Source organism: Alexandromys fortis, unplaced genomic scaffold, assembly GCF_014885135.2.
Source record: "Alexandromys fortis isolate MF-2015 unplaced genomic scaffold, M_Fortis_MF-2015_v1.1 scaffold_41, whole genome shotgun sequence".
Classification (NCBI taxonomy): Eukaryota; Metazoa; Chordata; class Mammalia; order Rodentia; family Cricetidae; genus Alexandromys; species Alexandromys fortis.
Window position 1 is genome coordinate 4,260,213 of NW_026067923.1, and position 18,979 is coordinate 4,279,191.

At 37.0% G+C, this 18,979-nt stretch overlaps 1 protein-coding gene across 7 annotated transcripts in view; it reads left to right on the forward strand.

Moving 5' to 3' along the window:
• The window catches only part of Naaladl2 (N-acetylated alpha-linked acidic dipeptidase like 2), a 1,236,187-nt gene that overhangs the window by 742,541 nt on the left and 474,667 nt on the right, over nt 1-18,979 (forward strand). For all 7 annotated transcript variants that reach the window (XM_050142050.1, XM_050142054.1, XM_050142052.1 and 4 more), the window contains one exon: nt 14,342-14,492. In XM_050142050.1, the coding sequence (XP_049998007.1) occupies nt 14,342-14,492 (151 nt within the window). The remainder of the gene's footprint in view (nt 1-14,341; nt 14,493-18,979) is intronic.

An 18,979-nucleotide genomic window follows, 5' to 3' on the forward strand; every position in this document is an offset into this window, starting at 1 on the left:
GTGGTTTACAAGTGGCTGTCATTTACAGACAGATTCTTTGTTAAGCATGGAAACCTGTATCTATTTCCTCTTCTCTGCAGTGGGGTATCAGGGAACATAAACCTGTGCAGGCCCTATGTGGGCTGACACTGTCTCTGTGAGTTCTTAAGTGAGTCAACTCAGTCAGGACACTGCTTGATAACCTTGAAACATACATGAAATTTATAACCAACAGTCAACATTTGAACACATATAAGTTATGAAAAGTTTGAAAGGATATATTTCTTTAACAGCTTATGTATTGTGTCTTTTTTTATGAACAATTCAATTATTTTTTTCTTAAATAAATTAAGTAAAGCTTATTGAGTCTGATCAAGTTTCTAGGGAACTGCAATTCAATTTCATTTTCTAATTGGAACTGAACATTGTGAATTTCTTAGCCCTGCTAATCAAGATCTAGCAATAAAGGGCCCACTTAATTTGTTAAGTTTCTGAAACAGTGGTGAGAATGAGCAGTGTAGTTTATATTTAAACATCTCACAGTGTTCTGTTTCAGAAGTTCCCATTTAACACTGCGCTCTATAACAAATGACTTTCAATTTCAAATAAATCTCGTATCATAACATGAGTTTCCCTTACTTAATTAAAACAAAAATCAATATAATTCTTATTCGCATTTGATGTACATGATGGCATTTACAGTGTCTACAAATGCATAGGAATAAGAGATATGATCTCTGAGCCATTATTTTTGTAAAATATTCTTATTTTAATGCATTTATATGTATTCCTGTGGGACAGATATTTCTACTTAAGACATTATTCTCTTGTCACAGAAGGAGGACCTATTAATATTTTCCATTGTGGTTTAGTCACCAGGAAAGAACTGAATCACAAAATCAGTTTCTCTGTTCCATACTTGTCAGCATTTCTTAGCTGGTTCTCGTTGGTTCAACTTTTCTTTAGAAAATGCTATTGAGGATGTATCTGTGGTATAATTTTTTCTCTTCTGTGCACCTAGGCACTAATGTGTCTGTGTTCTTTATCTAAAATTCTATCTCAACACAGATCTGGAATAGGAGAAATAGTAGGGATAATAGGCTTGTGGTAGATGTCTCAGTTCCTAGGACAGTCTATCAAAATAATAATTAAGATTGTGTCTCTAACACTTGTGATGGAAAAATCAAGGTCAAATATACTTTTTCTCCCTTAATTCTTAAAGTAACATTTACTATCTGAACAAGAAAAATATCATGGAGATGACTGATCCCTTCACTGCGAAGGGAATTGGCTTGCTCTCACAGTTAAAAGCTCTTTAGGCTAGGAAAGTGGCAAAGCTAACACTAATGTTCAGGAAGCTTGTCCTGCTTGCCTGCTTGCCAGTTGCAGTCAGGTGGAATGGCAAAGGCAATGAGGGGTGATCTGCAAACAGCAGAGACAGGGGGCACAGTCTCTGGCTTTTCTCAGCAACTGTTGATCTTTCTAACTAGCAAAGCAGAAAGTGGAATATGGAGACTCTATGGGACTCTGATTTATTTCCTAACATAAATTTCACTTGGAATTTGAAACCTGTAATAAATTACAGAATGTCTAGAAACAGTAGTATCCTTTAACTGTTCCCGTCTTCCTCATCCTATATAATTGAATGGACTAATATTAAGAGAAGATAAAAATATTTGTGGTAAACTATGCTATAAAGTGGAGAAAAATGAAAAAAAATGCAATTAAAATACTATCTGACTGATTGGAAGGAGAAACATAAGAAATAATTACTAGTTTTAAAGATATTAACTGATGTAAGTGGAAGAATTGTTAAATAAAAAATTATTTTTATTTAATATGGTTTCAAAAAATATTCACATAGTTTGGAAGACCTTGGGACTAGTGGTTCTGATTTCTTATTTCACATGGACTGAGAAGAAGACATGGTCTGGTAGGTGTGGTTCATGGTGGAAAATCAGCTCCCTGTGACCACTGACTTTCAGAAATATTACCACATAATTTTGTAACTTTTATCTCTAGACAACTTATCTCATAACAAGAATTTTCTTTTCCTTTCCTGGCATAGATTCCTCTATGATTAATTGCAAAAAAAATGTATCTCCATTAATTGCTTATCTCTTTTCCTCTTCTTTATTTATTTATCACCACTAAAATAACTAACGAGATAGAAAAAATAAAAATTCACATTTCAGGTAGAATTTTATAGAGTGTAAAATTTTTCAGCCATTTGACTCCCTTTGACTTTGTTAGTTATTATGTGTGACTGGTAGGCAGATACTATGTCCTTTATCTTCATAAGATCTTTAATGTTAAAAGCAAGAAGAGGAAGACCGTATGGCAACAAGGAAGTTCCTTTCCATATAAGAATATTGAGAGTTCTCTTTAGTATTTCAGTTACAGAAAAGTTTTTTGTAAGCAAAATGAAAGAAAATACTGAATATTTCACTCCCATATGCATCAAAGATATTCAGATGATCATTTATATCAGCAAATATATCCAGAAACTAATTTTTGTCTTACATTTAGGATTATAGCTTCAAGTCTTCATATATGACTATGTATCCCCACATAACTGCAGAAACAAGACAAGCAAAATGGTACCATTCCCAGGATAGACGGTAGGGAACAACAAGGAGAGAAAACAGCAGGATACAGGTGATCTGATTAGGAAGTGGGGAAGATATATACCGAAGGGAGGTGTTCATTAGTTACAGCCCCTGAAATTCTCCCATTCCTCCTGTCTTTAAAGTATACATTTAAGTAAGAAATGTAAATGAAGACCCCTTTAATTTTTCTCTTATTTTTATTGGGTCAGAAAACTGTATAATCTTAGGTGTACACCACCATGCCAGTCTGCAAGATTAGCTCCAGCCTCCTATTTCCGGTCCCATCCTCTCTCCCACACACAAACCTAAGCTCTAAAGACAGATGCTGCTAAATTAAGTGATTAGCTTATGATGCAATCTCTCTATGTGAAGTAGCAATGCTCCTTTCTGTCTCTTCTGAAAATGCTGTGCATTACTTACAAACCGCACCATGTCTAGAGATGGAGGAAAACTGCATGCAGCTGCTAATGTGTCCTCCCTCAAAGCACCGGCTCTGAGGAATGAATGAATTGTGGCAGCCAAGTGCCCTTAGCTTTATTACTGCATTGAGCGCTTTAATAATGATGAATGAAAGTAATGTCTATTTTTAAATGGAATTTGTCCATGCATCAAATGCTGCAAAAGATGTCAAAACATGTTCTTATTTTTAAATAATAAAATTTAAGATCATATTATTACTTTCTCATTATGTAGCAGCAATGTGGATATTGAAAGGGAAAGGCACAAGGAGTAAATTTTAGGGGAATTTCTCCAGTCTGCAATCTGTTACTAATCGCAGAGTGGTCTTGACCTGGTTATCCTTATGCCATGTTTGTTTCACTCTTGTGATAGTTTTCCAGGTTAAAATGAAGCTAGAATGCAAGAATATTTTTAATGGGATAATATCTAGGGATGCCTCCTTGCCCCCTTTCCTTCATCTTGATCATTATTCTTTCTTTCCTTTCCCCTTTTCTTCAATTGTGATGATACAAACTGAAAAATTTTGTTTCAATCTTTGCAGTAATATTAACTTTCCAATGACTTGAAGGTTTCTCCAGGAAAGAAGAGAAGTCACTTCTTGTTAATGTCACTGGGATTGTTGAAATAAGTCTTTATGCATCACGTACAGCAATTTGAAATCACATCTTAAGGTGTAGAGTGATTTCTAAGAAGAATGGTGTGATCATCCTCGGGTGCACTCTGTCTGATTGCAGGAAATTGTCATACATAATAGGCTATTTCTAGATAACAAAAAAGCGAGTTTATTCCGGAAACATAGCAAAGCAATTAAGGCTCTACAGACCTATTTAGTGTCATCTTTTCGATACAATACACGAGTAAAGGCCAAATGCATGGCCGCCTGCAGGAAGGACAATCACAGGAGTTTCTGTAATAAAATGTGAGCCATCGGTTCTTCACGTAAAGACAGCTATTTACAAAGTGACTTATGTTATTTATAACACATTTTTAGTTTTCATCTAAGCACTATTTAATTTGCATGTATAAAATAAAGATTTATTATGACATATAAGACTTATAGTATTTCATTTATATTATATACTAGTTTATTATTCAGTGTTTTCTTGTTTTGTTTCGTGTTTTTTTTTTTTTTTTTCTTTGAGACAGGAATTCACTACATAGCCCTTGCTGGCTTAGAATTCTCTGTGTAGACCACGTTGACCACAAACTTACAGAGATCTTCTGCTTCTGGCTTCTGTGGTTAAAGGCATGCACCAGCACATTCATTATTTATTCTTTGGAGACAAGGTCTCATGTAATCCATGCTGAGTTTTTGCAATGTTATTGAGGGTGTCCTTCTGTCTCCACCACCAAATACTGACTGATATTACAAACATGCACCACTGTACCCAGGTCAGATTCATGTTTTAAAATACTATGGTCAGGTTACAAGATATTTTAGTATATTCTTTTAACATTTATTAATCCCCACAGAAGAACATTTCTAATAAGACTGTCAGTACTTTGAGAATTGCATGCTTGTTTAGATTGTTCAAATAAACTGCCCAGATTTTATAAAACAGGACACAGAAGGAATCATCAGTGTTTTATAAATGTATCCTCTAGTTAATGTCTGTTTAAATGATGCCTATATTACTGAAACAAAAACATTGTCTTACCTGGGGTTTCTAAGGCTGTAGTAACAAGACCACAATCAATTTGTAGAAGAAAGGTTTTATTACATTTTCTAGTTGTAGGGAAGTCAAGGCAGGAACTTAAGGCCGAAACCTAGAGTCAGAATCTGATACAGAGACCCTAGAAGAGTGCTACTTACTGGCTTGTTTTTCATGACCTGCTCAGTCTTCTTTCTTCTAGAACACAGGACCAAATGTCTATGGCTATAACCACCCACAGTTAGCTAGGCATTTCCATTTCAGTTATTAATCAAGAAAATGCCCTAAAAGCTTTCTCATAAGCAAATCAAGTGCACATATTTTCTCAATTGAGATTCTCTCTTCCCAAATGACTCTAGCTATATCATGACGATGTAAAACTAGAAAACACAGATGTACTGCAGTAGAAAAATGCCCAGATTGAATTGGGGAAACTCCTGTTTAGTCCTGAACATTACCACACGTAGCTTTAGTCCTTTTGAGAAGACTTCAATAGTCAGGGTTTTAGCAGCTATAATGAGAATTCAAATGACTGATATCAAGTGATCTGATTATGAATCAGTGAAAGACTTAAAGTCAGCACCTGTCCCACAGTAGATGTGAAATAAACCCATGATGATTTATTAACCTGACTCAGAAGATAGTAATACACCTATTTCCTGAATCTTTGTCTGCGCTTACCTGATACCTCTTTACGTGGGTCTGTTCTCCTCTCCTTGGGTTGCTATAACAACATGCCACAGCTTGGGTTATGTAAGAGTAGAAATTAGTTTTATAAGAAATTTACCTACTAACGTATTGACACATTTTTTTTATTTTTTTCTGTGCTTTTTCTCCTTAGATTTCAGTTGGCTCCCATTTCCCTGTGTTCTCAAGTGTTTCCACTGTCCCTATCCTATGATTGGAATGTGTGTACGTATGTGTATGGTATGTGCATGTATGTACAATTGTGCTTGTGTGTGAGTCTGTGCACTCTATATGCATGTGTCATGTGCCTCTGCATGCATTTGTCTGTGTGTGTTTGTGTATGTGTGTGGGTTGTTATCCAGGTAGGAGTGTGTACCTATTGAGGCAAGGAACAATAGCATGTTATTCCTGGGATGTGATCTTTTAGGTATTTTGAGAAAGGTATGTACAGGGCCTAAGGCTCTCCTGGTGAACTAAGTGCTGGCCAATGAACGCACTCACACCCCTAACACTGGGATTATAAACATATGCTATATGCAACCACGCCCAGCTTTTGCAATTGGGCTGAGGAGACTGGATCCTCAGAATTGTGCAACAAATACTTTTCTAACAATTTAATCTCTCCCGTTCCTTCTACTTTGTCAGGAAGCTAATACTTTGGGACTAGTGTCCACTCATTTGACTTGTGTGAATATTAATGACATTGCTGTAGGTCCTACCTTTAATAGTTGATGCATTTTGACGTGAGCTGAGTGTGAGGATTTAATCGTATGAGTTTGGAGGGAACCCTCCTCAGCTCGTAAGAGCTGTCTGTTGAACTACAGCCTTTCTATATTATGCCCGTGTTTCCCATATGAAACCTCAAAAAGCTGTGGTAGTAGTACCAAGGCTCTAAAGGTGTTGAAGGATGAAAAACAGAACCATCATCTTTTGATGCTTTAAATTACTCTGGAATTCTGAAAATACTTTGAATTTTGTGCAAATCAAATCAAAAGTACAAGGCTAGCATGTTCCAAAATGAAAGGATAAGTTGACAATTCAGGAGTATGGCTGAACTCAGCTGCTGGATTCAATGGACACTTTTTTACTAGACATTGGAGTAGTGAGTTATATAAAGAAAATAACAACTGGAAAATAAAAGGTACTCAGTTGAAAGATTGAAAAGAAGTATAAGAAATAACAGAAATCAATATAGCTTCCTTTTCTTGTAACCATTCATTTGAATTCATTGTCTGATTTTCCCTGGGTATCTAAAATTATATACTTCCTCAATGTCCAGATTCTACCTGTTCACAGCAATGAATGGAGACATATATTGACTACTATTCTCAACAGTAGAATAATTCCTGGGAAACTTAAAGTCTTGTGAGACATTGCTAACAACCCATTATCTCACTATGAACTGGTACTGTCAATTGGCATTTGTTTACTTGGCAATTGACTGTATACTGAGCACAACAAGAAATGTATAAATGTGGCCTGTAATATGATGTATAGGATCAGCAACCTTGAAATGGCCAATACATTCATGTAAAAGACATTGTCAGGGAGACAAAAATCACAATGTCAAAGCCTTCTAGGCAAATTATCTCCAGTCTGTCTCTACATTTCTAGAGCAAAATGTAAATCAAATCAAAATAAAACTATTTTTAATTTGTATTTTAAAGAATGATAAAGAGAAAATGTAACACATTTAATAAAATCTTTTGATTCCTAAAATTTAAAAATAATCTGGTTTAATACTTATAGTCACACTGTAACAGTATCTGTAAATTCCACAACAAAATATGTTATGCTAGCTTCTCGGTCCTATTGTGTAAACAACAGAACAAAATAACATATCTGTAGGATAATTTCAATATATACACTATGAATGTGCATGAAACATTCATTCATTCAATCATTTGTTAGTTAATAAGTATTATTAATTATAATATTAATTAAATAAATCAATTAAAATTCACTAAATATTAATTAAAATTTAATTAGTTAAATTATTACTGACACAGCACATACCTTAAAATGTGGGTTTCTGTAATGTGGTAGCATAAATGCACCAATGAAGATATAACTTAGTTTTAAAAATCTTAACTCATCTTGGTAGATGGTTACTCTCAAGTGTAAACTTGATAAGAGTTAAAATTAACTGACAGAACTCAGAGCATTCGTATGAAAAATTACTCAGATTCAGATAATTAAGTTGGAAAGACAAGCCCACTGTGAGTGGAACCATTCCCTGAGTTATGATCTCTTCTGTGTAACAATGAGAAAATGAGCCAAACATGTACATTCATCACTGTGTGCGTCTTGATTTTTTGATGCCATATGAACAGCTCTCTGTTTCTCCTTGTTACTTTCCACCCATGGTAGGCTATAACCTTTAAATTGTGAATGAAAAGAAGCCCTTCTTCTTAATTAGCTTTCACTGGAATTATTAATCACAACAATATGAAAAGTAGCTAAGATATCTGTTATAAAAATTTGAATGTGTCTCAGGAAACCTGAGGAATTCCTTAGTGACTAGTCTGACTTCTGTGTCTGGAACAGAAATCATAAGAAGATACTGTGAAAGTCAGGCAAGAACTTTGAAGTAGATGAACTTGTGTTGTCTCTTCAAAATGAAGTTCAAAGGTCAAAATATTTAGAACTGTCTAGTAAAATGGGCTCTTTGTGTTAAACCAAAGGATATAATATGTAAAAAGAAAGTTGGTTTTATTATTTCTATTTTCATGGAAAGCATATTGTCAGATAGATGGTATAGATGTATAGATAGATAGATAGATAGATAGGTGATAGATAGATAGATAGAAGATAGATAGATAGATGATAGATAGATAGATGATAGATAGATAGATAGATAGATAGATAGATAGATAGATAGATAGATAGATAGATAGATGTTTAGGCAGAGGCCACTCACTTGCTTCCCAGTGGCTCAGACATGAAATAACCACACAGAAACTATATTAATCGCATTACCATTTGGCCAATAACTTAATCATATTTCTGGCTAACTCTTATTTCTTAAATTAATCGATTTCCAATATTTTATATTTTACCACAAGGCTTATGGCATACCAGCAAGGTTCTGGTGCATCCATCTCCTGAGATGGCTACATAGCATCCCATTGACTCTGTCTTCTTTCTCCCAGTATTCAGTTTAGTTTTCCTGCCTAGCTCTATTCAGCTACAGTACTAGTGAAACAGATTTATTCATTAACCAATAATAGCAACACATATGCAGAAGGACTTCCCACACTATTTTTCCTTTTCTATCCAAATAAAAAGGAACATTTTAATTCTAACATAGTAAAATTATGTATAACAAAACAGGTATTAAGCAAGAATTACAGTTATAAAATTTATATCTATTTTATCTTTTATCATTACTAAGGAAAACTATAAACATCTATTCTTCAATTTCATCAAAGACTCCAGAGTGATATAATATTACATAAGTTAATAGGAAGTACATTGTAAACAACTTCCAAAATGTTAGAACTTTAGAATTGAGAGAGACATCTCCCTGCCTGGACAGTCACCCAAAGTTCCTGTGTAACATTAGGGCATCCATCTTCAGTCTATAGTTTCTGGGAGACTTTTCCCATGAAGCAGGAAATTGAAGATCTTTTCTGCCTTGTAATGACAAAAAATCTATCAGTTGCTTTCTTTTGTGTCCTCCAGAATGTCTTGTAGATTCTTTAATGAAGCAGGAACCCTGAAGAACCATCTCACCTTTAGGCAAGTTCAGCAGGCATTTTGCTGTGAGTCCTGCATGTACAGTTCATACAGCATACCATCAAGCAGTCCAGGCAGGAACAGTTTCTTGCCCAAATGACTAAAAAGCTCCATAAGGAGCCTCTTTGATACCCATCTTCTTCTTGAAGTAATTGATGTTTCCAGGAGCAGAGGTGTCTGATTGTCACTAAAAGTCCTAAATTCTTAAAACATTTTAAATGCCATATTCTGTAGGTTTTTGAAAGGTTTGAAGATTACCTATCTAACTTCAATACATCTTGATATATCTATAAAACCTAGCTAATATGAAAATAGGATTAACTATGACTATCTATTAATATGTATTTTCTAATTATATACTACATTTTAAATGAGCTGCACAAACATAAAACCTTAATCAAGAGCAGAAATAGACATAAAGACATATAACAAAATTGACCTTAAATTTGTATCAACAGACCAAGATCCAAACCAATGCAAAGTATCCATCTCTATAGCATAATCCTCTTTAAATGTAAACAAACATTCATAAACAATATTTGAGAATTTGGGCATAGTTCTCTCCAAACTGCTTCCTGCTTTTTGTTGGGTGAAGTAATTTGGGGGTTGATAGCAACCTTTCAAGCAGGTCTTGGTCATTTAAACCACATTGGTCTGGAAAGAATTCACATGTTCTCATCCTCTGTGAAAACAAAAGTAGAACCTCTTTTCCAGAGCAATGTATCCTTAGACCCAAATTTTAAAGTCAAAATACTTTTTAACATATAAGTTGCTTTGGCTTAGCAGTCCCCAGAATCAAAAATCTCTCTGCACTTAGCTCATTCAAAGTCAAAAAATTTAAAGAAAACACAATAGTATACATAATCCAGACGGTCTGTATAATTTTCATCTTTACATATCTTATTTTTCTTTACTTCTTTAATCTATGACTGTCTATACTTTGGTCTCTTTAAAGACTTTGTTTTTTTTTTAATGATTTACTTCTTTTTATAACTGTCTATATTATTTTTTATTATCTCTCCCAAGCTTGTATACATTTATCCAACTCGTTAACCCATTTAAAGGTCTTTTTTTTTTTCTGAATCTGCCTTCATTGCATATCTGTAATAATTTTCTGCCCAGGAGCACTTTTAAAATGGTAAGCAACTTGGTCACAGAGGTTGGCTCTGCCTCTCTCGAGCTTTCAATACGGTGGAGGTAGTTCACCATCAGGTCTGGGAATGTTGAGTAGGAGCCATCCTCCCCACCTCAACTCTGGTTAGTACTGTGACACATATAAACCCTTTTTATCTGAGTAAAAGCTAAATCTGTCATGCACCGCACAGCACGGCCTGAGCATATCTCTGTGTATCACAGCAGGAATGCGCCATGTTCTCTTACCTGTGCATTCCTAGCAGACCCAATCCTACCACCTGCCCTACCAGGTGCAGGGGCACTGAGCTGCAGGCACGGTCTCAGCTACTTTCCTTCAAATCTGGAGCAGGCATACAAGACTTAGGCCCACAAACCCCGTTTCAAGTGCTCAGTAGCCGAACCTGCCAAAAGAGTCATGGCCATTTGTGCTGGCTAACCAGGAAGCCGCTGTCTTTGTTCTGGCGAACAAGGAAGCCTCTGCTGGGCAGTTTTTTGCTGCTAATGGTGAATCAGAAAGACCTCTCTCTTTTTGTTTTGTTTTGTTTTGTTTTTGAGACATGGTTTCTCTGTAGCTTTGGAGTCTGTCCTGGAACTAGCTCTTGTAAACCAGGCTGGCCTTGAACTCACAGAGATTCATCTGCCTCTACCTCCCTGCTTACCGGCAGCGAACAGAGAGTCCACCAAGAGAAAAAAAAATGTGGCTAAACTGTGATTTCTAGAATTCCTTTCCAAGCTCTCTCGGGTGTAGCAGCTAATAGTAAGGGATAACCCCGAGAGTGATACGATGTGCATTCCATGGCATTGGAGTTCTGCTGCTGTCCATAATGCTCAGTGAATGGGTCCTACTGGCTGACTGTGGGAGGTCTCAACCTCACATAATTCTGAGCAGACTCACTGAAGTGGGACAGGTTTAACTTAACCAATGAAACCTTGCTTTTTGTTATTTTCTAAACTTTCTTTTTATTGATTCTTTGTGTCTTTCACATCATGCATCTTAGTCCTATTCATCTCCCTGTCCTTTAAGGGCCACCCTCTGCCCTTGCAACCACTCCCTCCCAAATAAAATAAAATAAAATTAGAAAGAAATATCTCATCATGGAAATTGCAGTGTAACACAGTAAGTCACACAGTATATCATTTATTCCATGTATCTTTACTTGCAAGTGTTCATTGCAATGTCTGTGGCCTCTGGTTTCTGCTATACCATTGATATTGGGCCCCCATTGTGGTATCTCTTGCATTTCCTGTTATTGCTTTATGTTGTGAAGATCCTGCGGCTTTGGATCTTCAGGATGTGCCCCTTCACTTGCTCCAACAGATGATAAATGGGGTAGAAGAAGGGGTAGACCACCTCATTACCCTAGTTCTGATTCTGGGTAGTTGCAGGTTTAGTCAATACCCTTGATTGCTTACTAGTATCCCATGATATGTATCATGAACTGTAGTATGAAGAAGAAGATTGATCCTGCCCCCTCAAAGCAGGGTCCAGTCAAGATCACAGTGACTGTCCTTAGTCCACTCATACTTCAGTAAACAATATGAGCAGTAATTGGAAAGTAAACTATGAGTATTAATTCAAATCTCTGGATCAGTAGTAAAAATATACACTCAATTTGGATGTTAATCTTTCACTGTTTATAGACTTAATGGCGTCTAATTACTTTTATCTCTGATGGAAAACAAATAGAAGCAGCAAATCATGTTTATTGTTATTCATATCATATTAATTCACACTAAGGTGCATAATGAACATAAATTGGTTAAACAAACAAAAAATCTAGAACATTGGAAAATATGAAGATCATCATCCCGTTGTAATTATACATGTGCACTTTTAAAAGTGAATACATCTTTCCATCGGCATCTTGAAGGAGGTAACCTGGGGCTGTTGTCAAATGTTTCCCAGGATCAGATAGCAAAGGGTTCTTCACAAGCAGGTGTCTCCTGAGTTTGTTTGGGATTCTTTTACAGCCTTCTTTCCCAGATGGAACTGAGCACGCAACCTGAATAATATCAAGGAGGTTCTTAGAAGGTTTACTTAGGCAGTTAATTTCCAAATAGCCTGAGAAGTGGTTTTTCATTTTAAGTTGGTAAAACAGGCTTTCCTCTGGAAGATGTAACCTCATCATACTGGGCACTTTCTGTTCTGGAGAAGGACAGAATAGGCAGAAGAGCATTCAACAAAAGCAGAAGTCTGTGTGGAGGGGAATCCTCTGTTAGACTATCAAAAGTAGCAATTCTTGGACTATTAAAGAAGAGAGAGAATGAGAAAGTCTTTTGCAGAGAAAGAAATCAGATATGAACAATATAGAAATGCTGCCTAGGATGTAGAATAATCAAGACTTTTAGTGGGACTTACTTTTTAAACAAGGGATATGTATATCACACCTTGTCCCTAAGCCTCAGAAAACATCATAGAAAGAGTACAAGAACTGATGGACAAGGAAGAATTGGGTGTAAGAATATCTTCTACACATATGGGAACCACTGCATTGTGAACTCAGGGCAGTTGTGGTTGCTGACCTGAAACTAAGCTCAAGTATGCACAGCACTAATTTATTTCAGTAAGTGATTAAAAATTAAATAAAAACAAAACAAAGAGAAATGAGGACATGAAGTTAGAATGAGACTTCGCAGGAAATCAAGAATGATTTAGAAGAAATGAGGGAATAATTCAAATACATTGTACGTATGTTATTCCAAAGAATAAGCAGAACATGTCATATTTAAAATAATAAAACAAAAAGTCATCCATGTACTACTTACTCATGATGTTTTATGTGCTAATGGTAACAAGTTTTTGTTGACTTGACACAAACCTAGACTTACTTGAATATTAATTCAAAAATCGCCTCTGTAAGATGGACCTATGGGCATATCATTGAGGTATTTTCTTACCTGATAATCAGTCAAGGAGGGCCAAACCCAATGTAGGCATTACCATCCTTGGGCAGGTGGGTTTGGGCTTTTTAAGAGAGGTAGCTGAGCAATCTAGGGGATGATACTCAGCAATCTATGTTACTCTACACACTTTTTTCAAGTCACTGTCTTGAGCTTCTGCTCTGAAAGTTTTTGGTGATGTGTGATTATAAAACTATCTCTGTTAGAGTTTCTATTTCGGGGAAGAGACACCATGACCACAGCAACTTTTATAAAGGACAGCATTTAATTGAGGTGACAGCTTACAGTTTCAGAGGTTCAGTCCATTACCATCATGATAGGGAGCATGGTGGCACACAGGCAGACATGGTACTTGAGAAGGAGCTAAGAGTTAAAACATCTTGGGCCACAGGAAACAGAAAGTGAATAGAGACACTGGGTGTGGCTTGAGCATATATGAGACCACAAAGCCTGCCTCCACAGTGACTCACTTCCTCCAACAAAGTAATGCCAACTCCAAAATTAGCCCCATTGCCTAGTAACACCACTCACTATGAGTTTGGGGGGGGGGCAATTTCATTCAGACTACCAAAAGTTGCTTTAGGGTGTAATATTTATAGAAATGACAAATATCAAAGTAGAAAAATAGCACACAGCTCAAATTTTGAGAAACATAGAATTAAAATGACTTTTGAAAAACATTGAAAGAATTGTGAATTGATGTGGAAAGGTCATTTGTCTATCTGTTACTTTCATTGGTTAATTAATAAAGAAACTGCTTGGCCTGATAAGTCAGAATGTAGGTAGGTGGAGTAGACAGAACAGAATGCTGGGAAGTGAGGCAGACACCATGCCTCTCCTCTCCAGGGCAAACACAGTGGAGCCAGCTGCCAGGTCAAACATGCTGAATCTTTCCTGGTATCTCGTGGTGCTATACAGATTATTAGAAATGGGTTAAGCAAAATATGAGAGTTAGCCAAGAAGAGGCTAGATATAATAGGCCAGGAAGTGTTTATATGAATACAGTTTGTGTGTTGTTATTTCGGGTGTAAAGCTAACCATGTGGGAGCCGGGCAGGACAAAAAGCAGGACTGCCCACAGCTCCTACTACAGTGAATTATTTTATTCACCCACAATAAGGAAGAAATGACTTGTGAACATCCAATGTGTACAATGCTTTCAAATATTTCTCTCCTCATTTAGATTTCCTTACTGGAAAAGGCTGGGTTTGGAGGTGCTCTTCTCTACACTGATCCTTGTGATGTACCAAAGTCTGAAGATCTTAGCTCTGAGACCTTTATGGTGATGCTAAATCCAGGAGGAGACCCTTCTACACCTGGGTACCCTAGTCTTGGTAAGCTTGTTCTTGTAAGTCTCATATAGGCATGATTTGTAAGTGTATGCTATCTAATTTAGTCAATAGATAGTAAAAGTACAATTCTTAGTGCTCCATAGTTTTTTTTTAAGTGAATACTTTATCTATTCAGAAGTATATACTACCAATCTGTTGGAATAAAGCATTTCTAGAAATCTGTAGTAGGTTGCCATTCCAATAATGTATGCAATTACAGATAGCAGGTATATGCTATAAGATAAATTCAGTCTCGGTTAGGGAGACAGTCAGTTTGGATACACAAACCAACACCGGGAACTCCTGATTGTCACCACTGCACTGGGCCAGTTGTGATAACAGTGAGCCCAGTGTTTAGGGCTATACAGAGTCTATTAGCAGAACTAATTTAAAACCATTTTTCAATGATTAGGAATTCTGTTATAATTTAAGGTTGATTAAGCTCCAAAAAAGAAGGATAGAACAAGAATCCTTGAAATTATTTTCTGGTGGTTTTATTTATCCTGTATGCAAATTAAATTGAATAGGCCAGTGATTACTCTGTCACCTGCTTAGCTTTACCAATGGCTCCTGCTCTACTACTCCTGTTTGGTCTGCATATTCCCTAATACCTTTACCCAATTCAATTATTTTCCAAAAACTTTGAATAAAATCAAATGATGATTGAGACATTAATGTGATCCAGTAGATAGTTAGCTAAGAACATTTTCATTTTCCCAAAAATTCTGATTCAGATCCAGGAAAATAGCACACAGGGTATAGGAGCTTGCCACAGGATCCTGTCCTCTGATTCCAGTTCCCAGAATCCCCTTGGTGGAGATGAGAGTTGATACCACAAATTGTCCTGTGACCTCTGGACGTACAGCATGCTCCACAGCCCCTACAAAGTAGACCACATTCTGCTGGGATGTCAACTGCACTTTTTACATCACTTCAAGTGGGTGATTTTTAAGTCAAGACTGTGAAAGTATTCCTCCAAAAATTTCAAATGAATTGCTTTAGTGACACAGAGGGATCCATGTAAGGAATTGCTACTTTCCAGGCCTCATTGCCCAGCCAAGCTGTTCCTAAGTAGTATTGCATCAGAGCAGGAAGAAATAGTTTCTAATCTGCATGTTCCTGTGTGATTTAGCAAAGAATGTCTTGGAGTCACCACTTCAACAAAGGCAGCATGGTCATTTCGCTGAGCTTTATTTTCTTGGCAGTTAAAAGATTATGCTGCTACAGTGTGTCTCTCACAAGGTGGTTTCAAGGAAATGGAAAACTTTGAATTCCAAGTCTGACTTAAATGGGAACTCTAAAGAAGGAGCCCCACATCTGTATTCAATCACACTGCTGGTGATTCTGAAGCAGTTCAAGTTTGAGAAGCACTGGACTAGAAAAGCTTTATCGTGCTTCATCTGCCATATCCAAATTGGACCAGTGGGGCCAATGCTCTGAACTATGTGACCTCTTGCTACTGTTCCCTCAGCATCTGAATCTTTCATATTTGCTGTCTCTATATCAGTAGAAATTCTGACAGGACATCTTGGATTTGCAGCCCAATTCTTGCTCTCAGCAGGCTACCAGCAGAAAGTCAATGCTGCTGAGTAAACAGCTTCTTTCCACAAGAGCAATGCCTTGGGTGGTGTCTGTCCCTGAGTTTATCTTTAACTGTAATCTAATGATTGTTGCTTTAAGCAAAATGAAAACACATATTCCTGATGTGCTTTTCACAAAATATGCAATCTTTTCCTTTAGGTGTGTGTTGAAACTTCTCAAACATCTTATGTCACTCAAAATACACTGTGATTGACACCAACAGTTTAATTTTTTATTTACTAATGAGTACTGTAGTCTATTGTGCTAATTCCTTTGAGCTGTGCATGGTGGCACAGGCCTATACTGCCAGGAGTTGGGTGACTGGGGCAGATGCTCAAAAATTCAGTTATCTGTAGCAATAAAGTTAGTTTGAGGCCCACCTGGGCTGCACTTTGTGACCTCGTATTAAAATGGAATAAATAAAACCAGCAACTACAAAACCAATGCCAACTCCCAGAAAATAGAATTTTACCAAATTTAAAGAGTTAACAGTGCATCAAAGTTTTATTTTATTATTTTTTCTCATAACTTTGTAGGAATGTAATAAGCCCATGGGGCTTGTCTTGTGCTGTGTTGGTTTCTAGTTGATATTCACAGTAACTAAACAATTTTGATATCAGTGGTTTTTATATCTGTAGTTGTGATTGGTCTACCATCACTTATTAGCTATTTAAAGTCAAGCAAACAAAAACAAAATAGAAAGCTATGGAATGCACAGATACCAGAAAAGTAAGAGGCAGAACTCATTTGTTCATGAAACCACAGTAAATAAACTTTTCCCTCTCTCAAAGTATTAAGCTGTCTGAAATTTACATCTGCCATAGTTCCTGGAGTCAGAAACATTTTCTACGCTTGCATTTATTTTACTAATTTGTCTTCTGAATTTAAATCTTTTTAATTTTATTGTTGCTTTCAAATATATATCAAACATTTTGACTACTAGTTTATTGAAATTCAAGCTGTTTCCTCCATCGCGATTTAGTGTTGAATATCCATAAACTGTATTTCCAGAACTCCATTTGCTTAAAGCTCTTACCTCTGCCCTTCTGTGCTTGTGACACCCTTTTCTCCCTTTCCCCTGTGTTTTAAATTCTCGAGGAAGGTCTTTTTAGTGGTTTGACTCAACTGAAATGTGAAACAGGATACAGGTTATTTAATATTCCCAGAGTTCCAGTTCAGCAGGTCTGTGTTTTTATGCACTGTCTGCTCAGCCCCATACTTGACAGTCAGAGCTCTGCAAAGACTAAGATGGTCACTGAGTGTGACCAGGCTTCAGCAGATGTCCTTGGTCCAGTTACTTGGACAAATGTTTAAAGAGTGACCTGAGCTGGTGCTAAATAACCCGAGACAATGTTGAGCTATTCCTTGACTATAGTACCAGAAAATATGAATACCTGCCTAGTTGTCAAAGCAAAGGGTTGGATGCTCAGAGCACGGATGCATTGTCACCTGGTTGGGGAAGCACAGAAAGCGTCTGCATTCTCACCACTTCGCTGTCACTGCCTGGTGGTGCATGCCCCGACATCTTCCTAGCTATATGAAATATTATCAAACTTATTTCTTAGAATTACTTTAAGGAGAATGATGGTTAAGCATCATTTTTTCCTGCAAGTTTAATTCAATAAATCTTAAAACTACATATTATTTAAGTTCAAGCATTACTTTGCAAACAAAATTTTGATTTGAAAAATAATTTATGAGCATAAGTTTATATGGACCTACATAAGAAGCATTTTATTTGTTGCTAAAATATCTAAGTGTGCAGCTTATAAAAAATGCTTTTGAGTGGTTTTTGTTCTTAAAACCTGTGTGCTGCTTGGTGTATCTGTCACTCAGAGTGCTCTTCATTGCTGTACTGGGAGTGCTTTATTTTGAACAAGTACTAGACTGATAGAGTCGTTTGTTTTGCTTAAGAGCCAACGTTTCCATAGAAATCCACGGTGAGTTCTCAGGGTGATAAAACCTCTACTGAGAGAAGGGTCAGCATTTATGAGCAGCTGGTATTCTCCTAAAGGACTTGAGTTAGGTTTCCACCTACCTCTGGGGGCTTGCAGCCACCTGTAGCCCCATTTCCTGGGACTTCAGCATCCTTGTCTGGCCTCCTTGGACACCTGCATACACATTCCCAGAGATAATCATATATACACATGAGTAAAAATAAAATAAAATATTTTAAGAGTCTATTCTTTAAAACTAGGTGTTCAAATGCATTTCTACACATTAGACAAAATAAACTATTTAAGTGGTACTTCTTAAACTTCATGCTAATTTTATTTTTATTCCCAATGGTCTCTTTTTTTTAATTGAGAAAAGAAAAAAAAGTTTCCGCCTCCTCCCATTTCCCTCTCCCTCCTCCCACCCTTCTCCCCCTCCCCCCACTCCTCTACCCCTCCAATGCCAATCCAAAGAGGAGTCAGGGTTCCCTGCCCTGTGGAAAGTCCAAGGTCCTCCCCTCTCTGTCCATGTCTAGGAAGGTGAACATCCAAACTGGCTAGGTTCCCACGAAGCCGGAACATGAAGTAGGATCAAAACCCCCTGCCATTGTCCTTGGCTTCTCATCAGTCCTCATTGTTCGCCATGATCAGAGAGTCCGGTTTTATCCCATGCTTTTTCAGTCACAGTTCAGATGGCCTTGGTGAGCTCCCAATAGATCAGCCCCACTGTCTCAGTGCACCACTCGTGGTCCTGAAATCCTTGTTCGGGTTCTCCCTCTATCCGCTCCTCAGGCACCTTGGGAGCTCAGTCCAGTGCTCCAGTGTGGGTCTCTGTCTCTATCTCCATCCATCACCAGATGAAGGTTCTATGGTGATATGGAAGATATTCGTCAGTATTGCTATAGGATAGGGTCATTTCAGGTTCCCTATCCTCAGCTTCCCAAGGGACTAACTGGGGACATCGCCTTGGGCTCC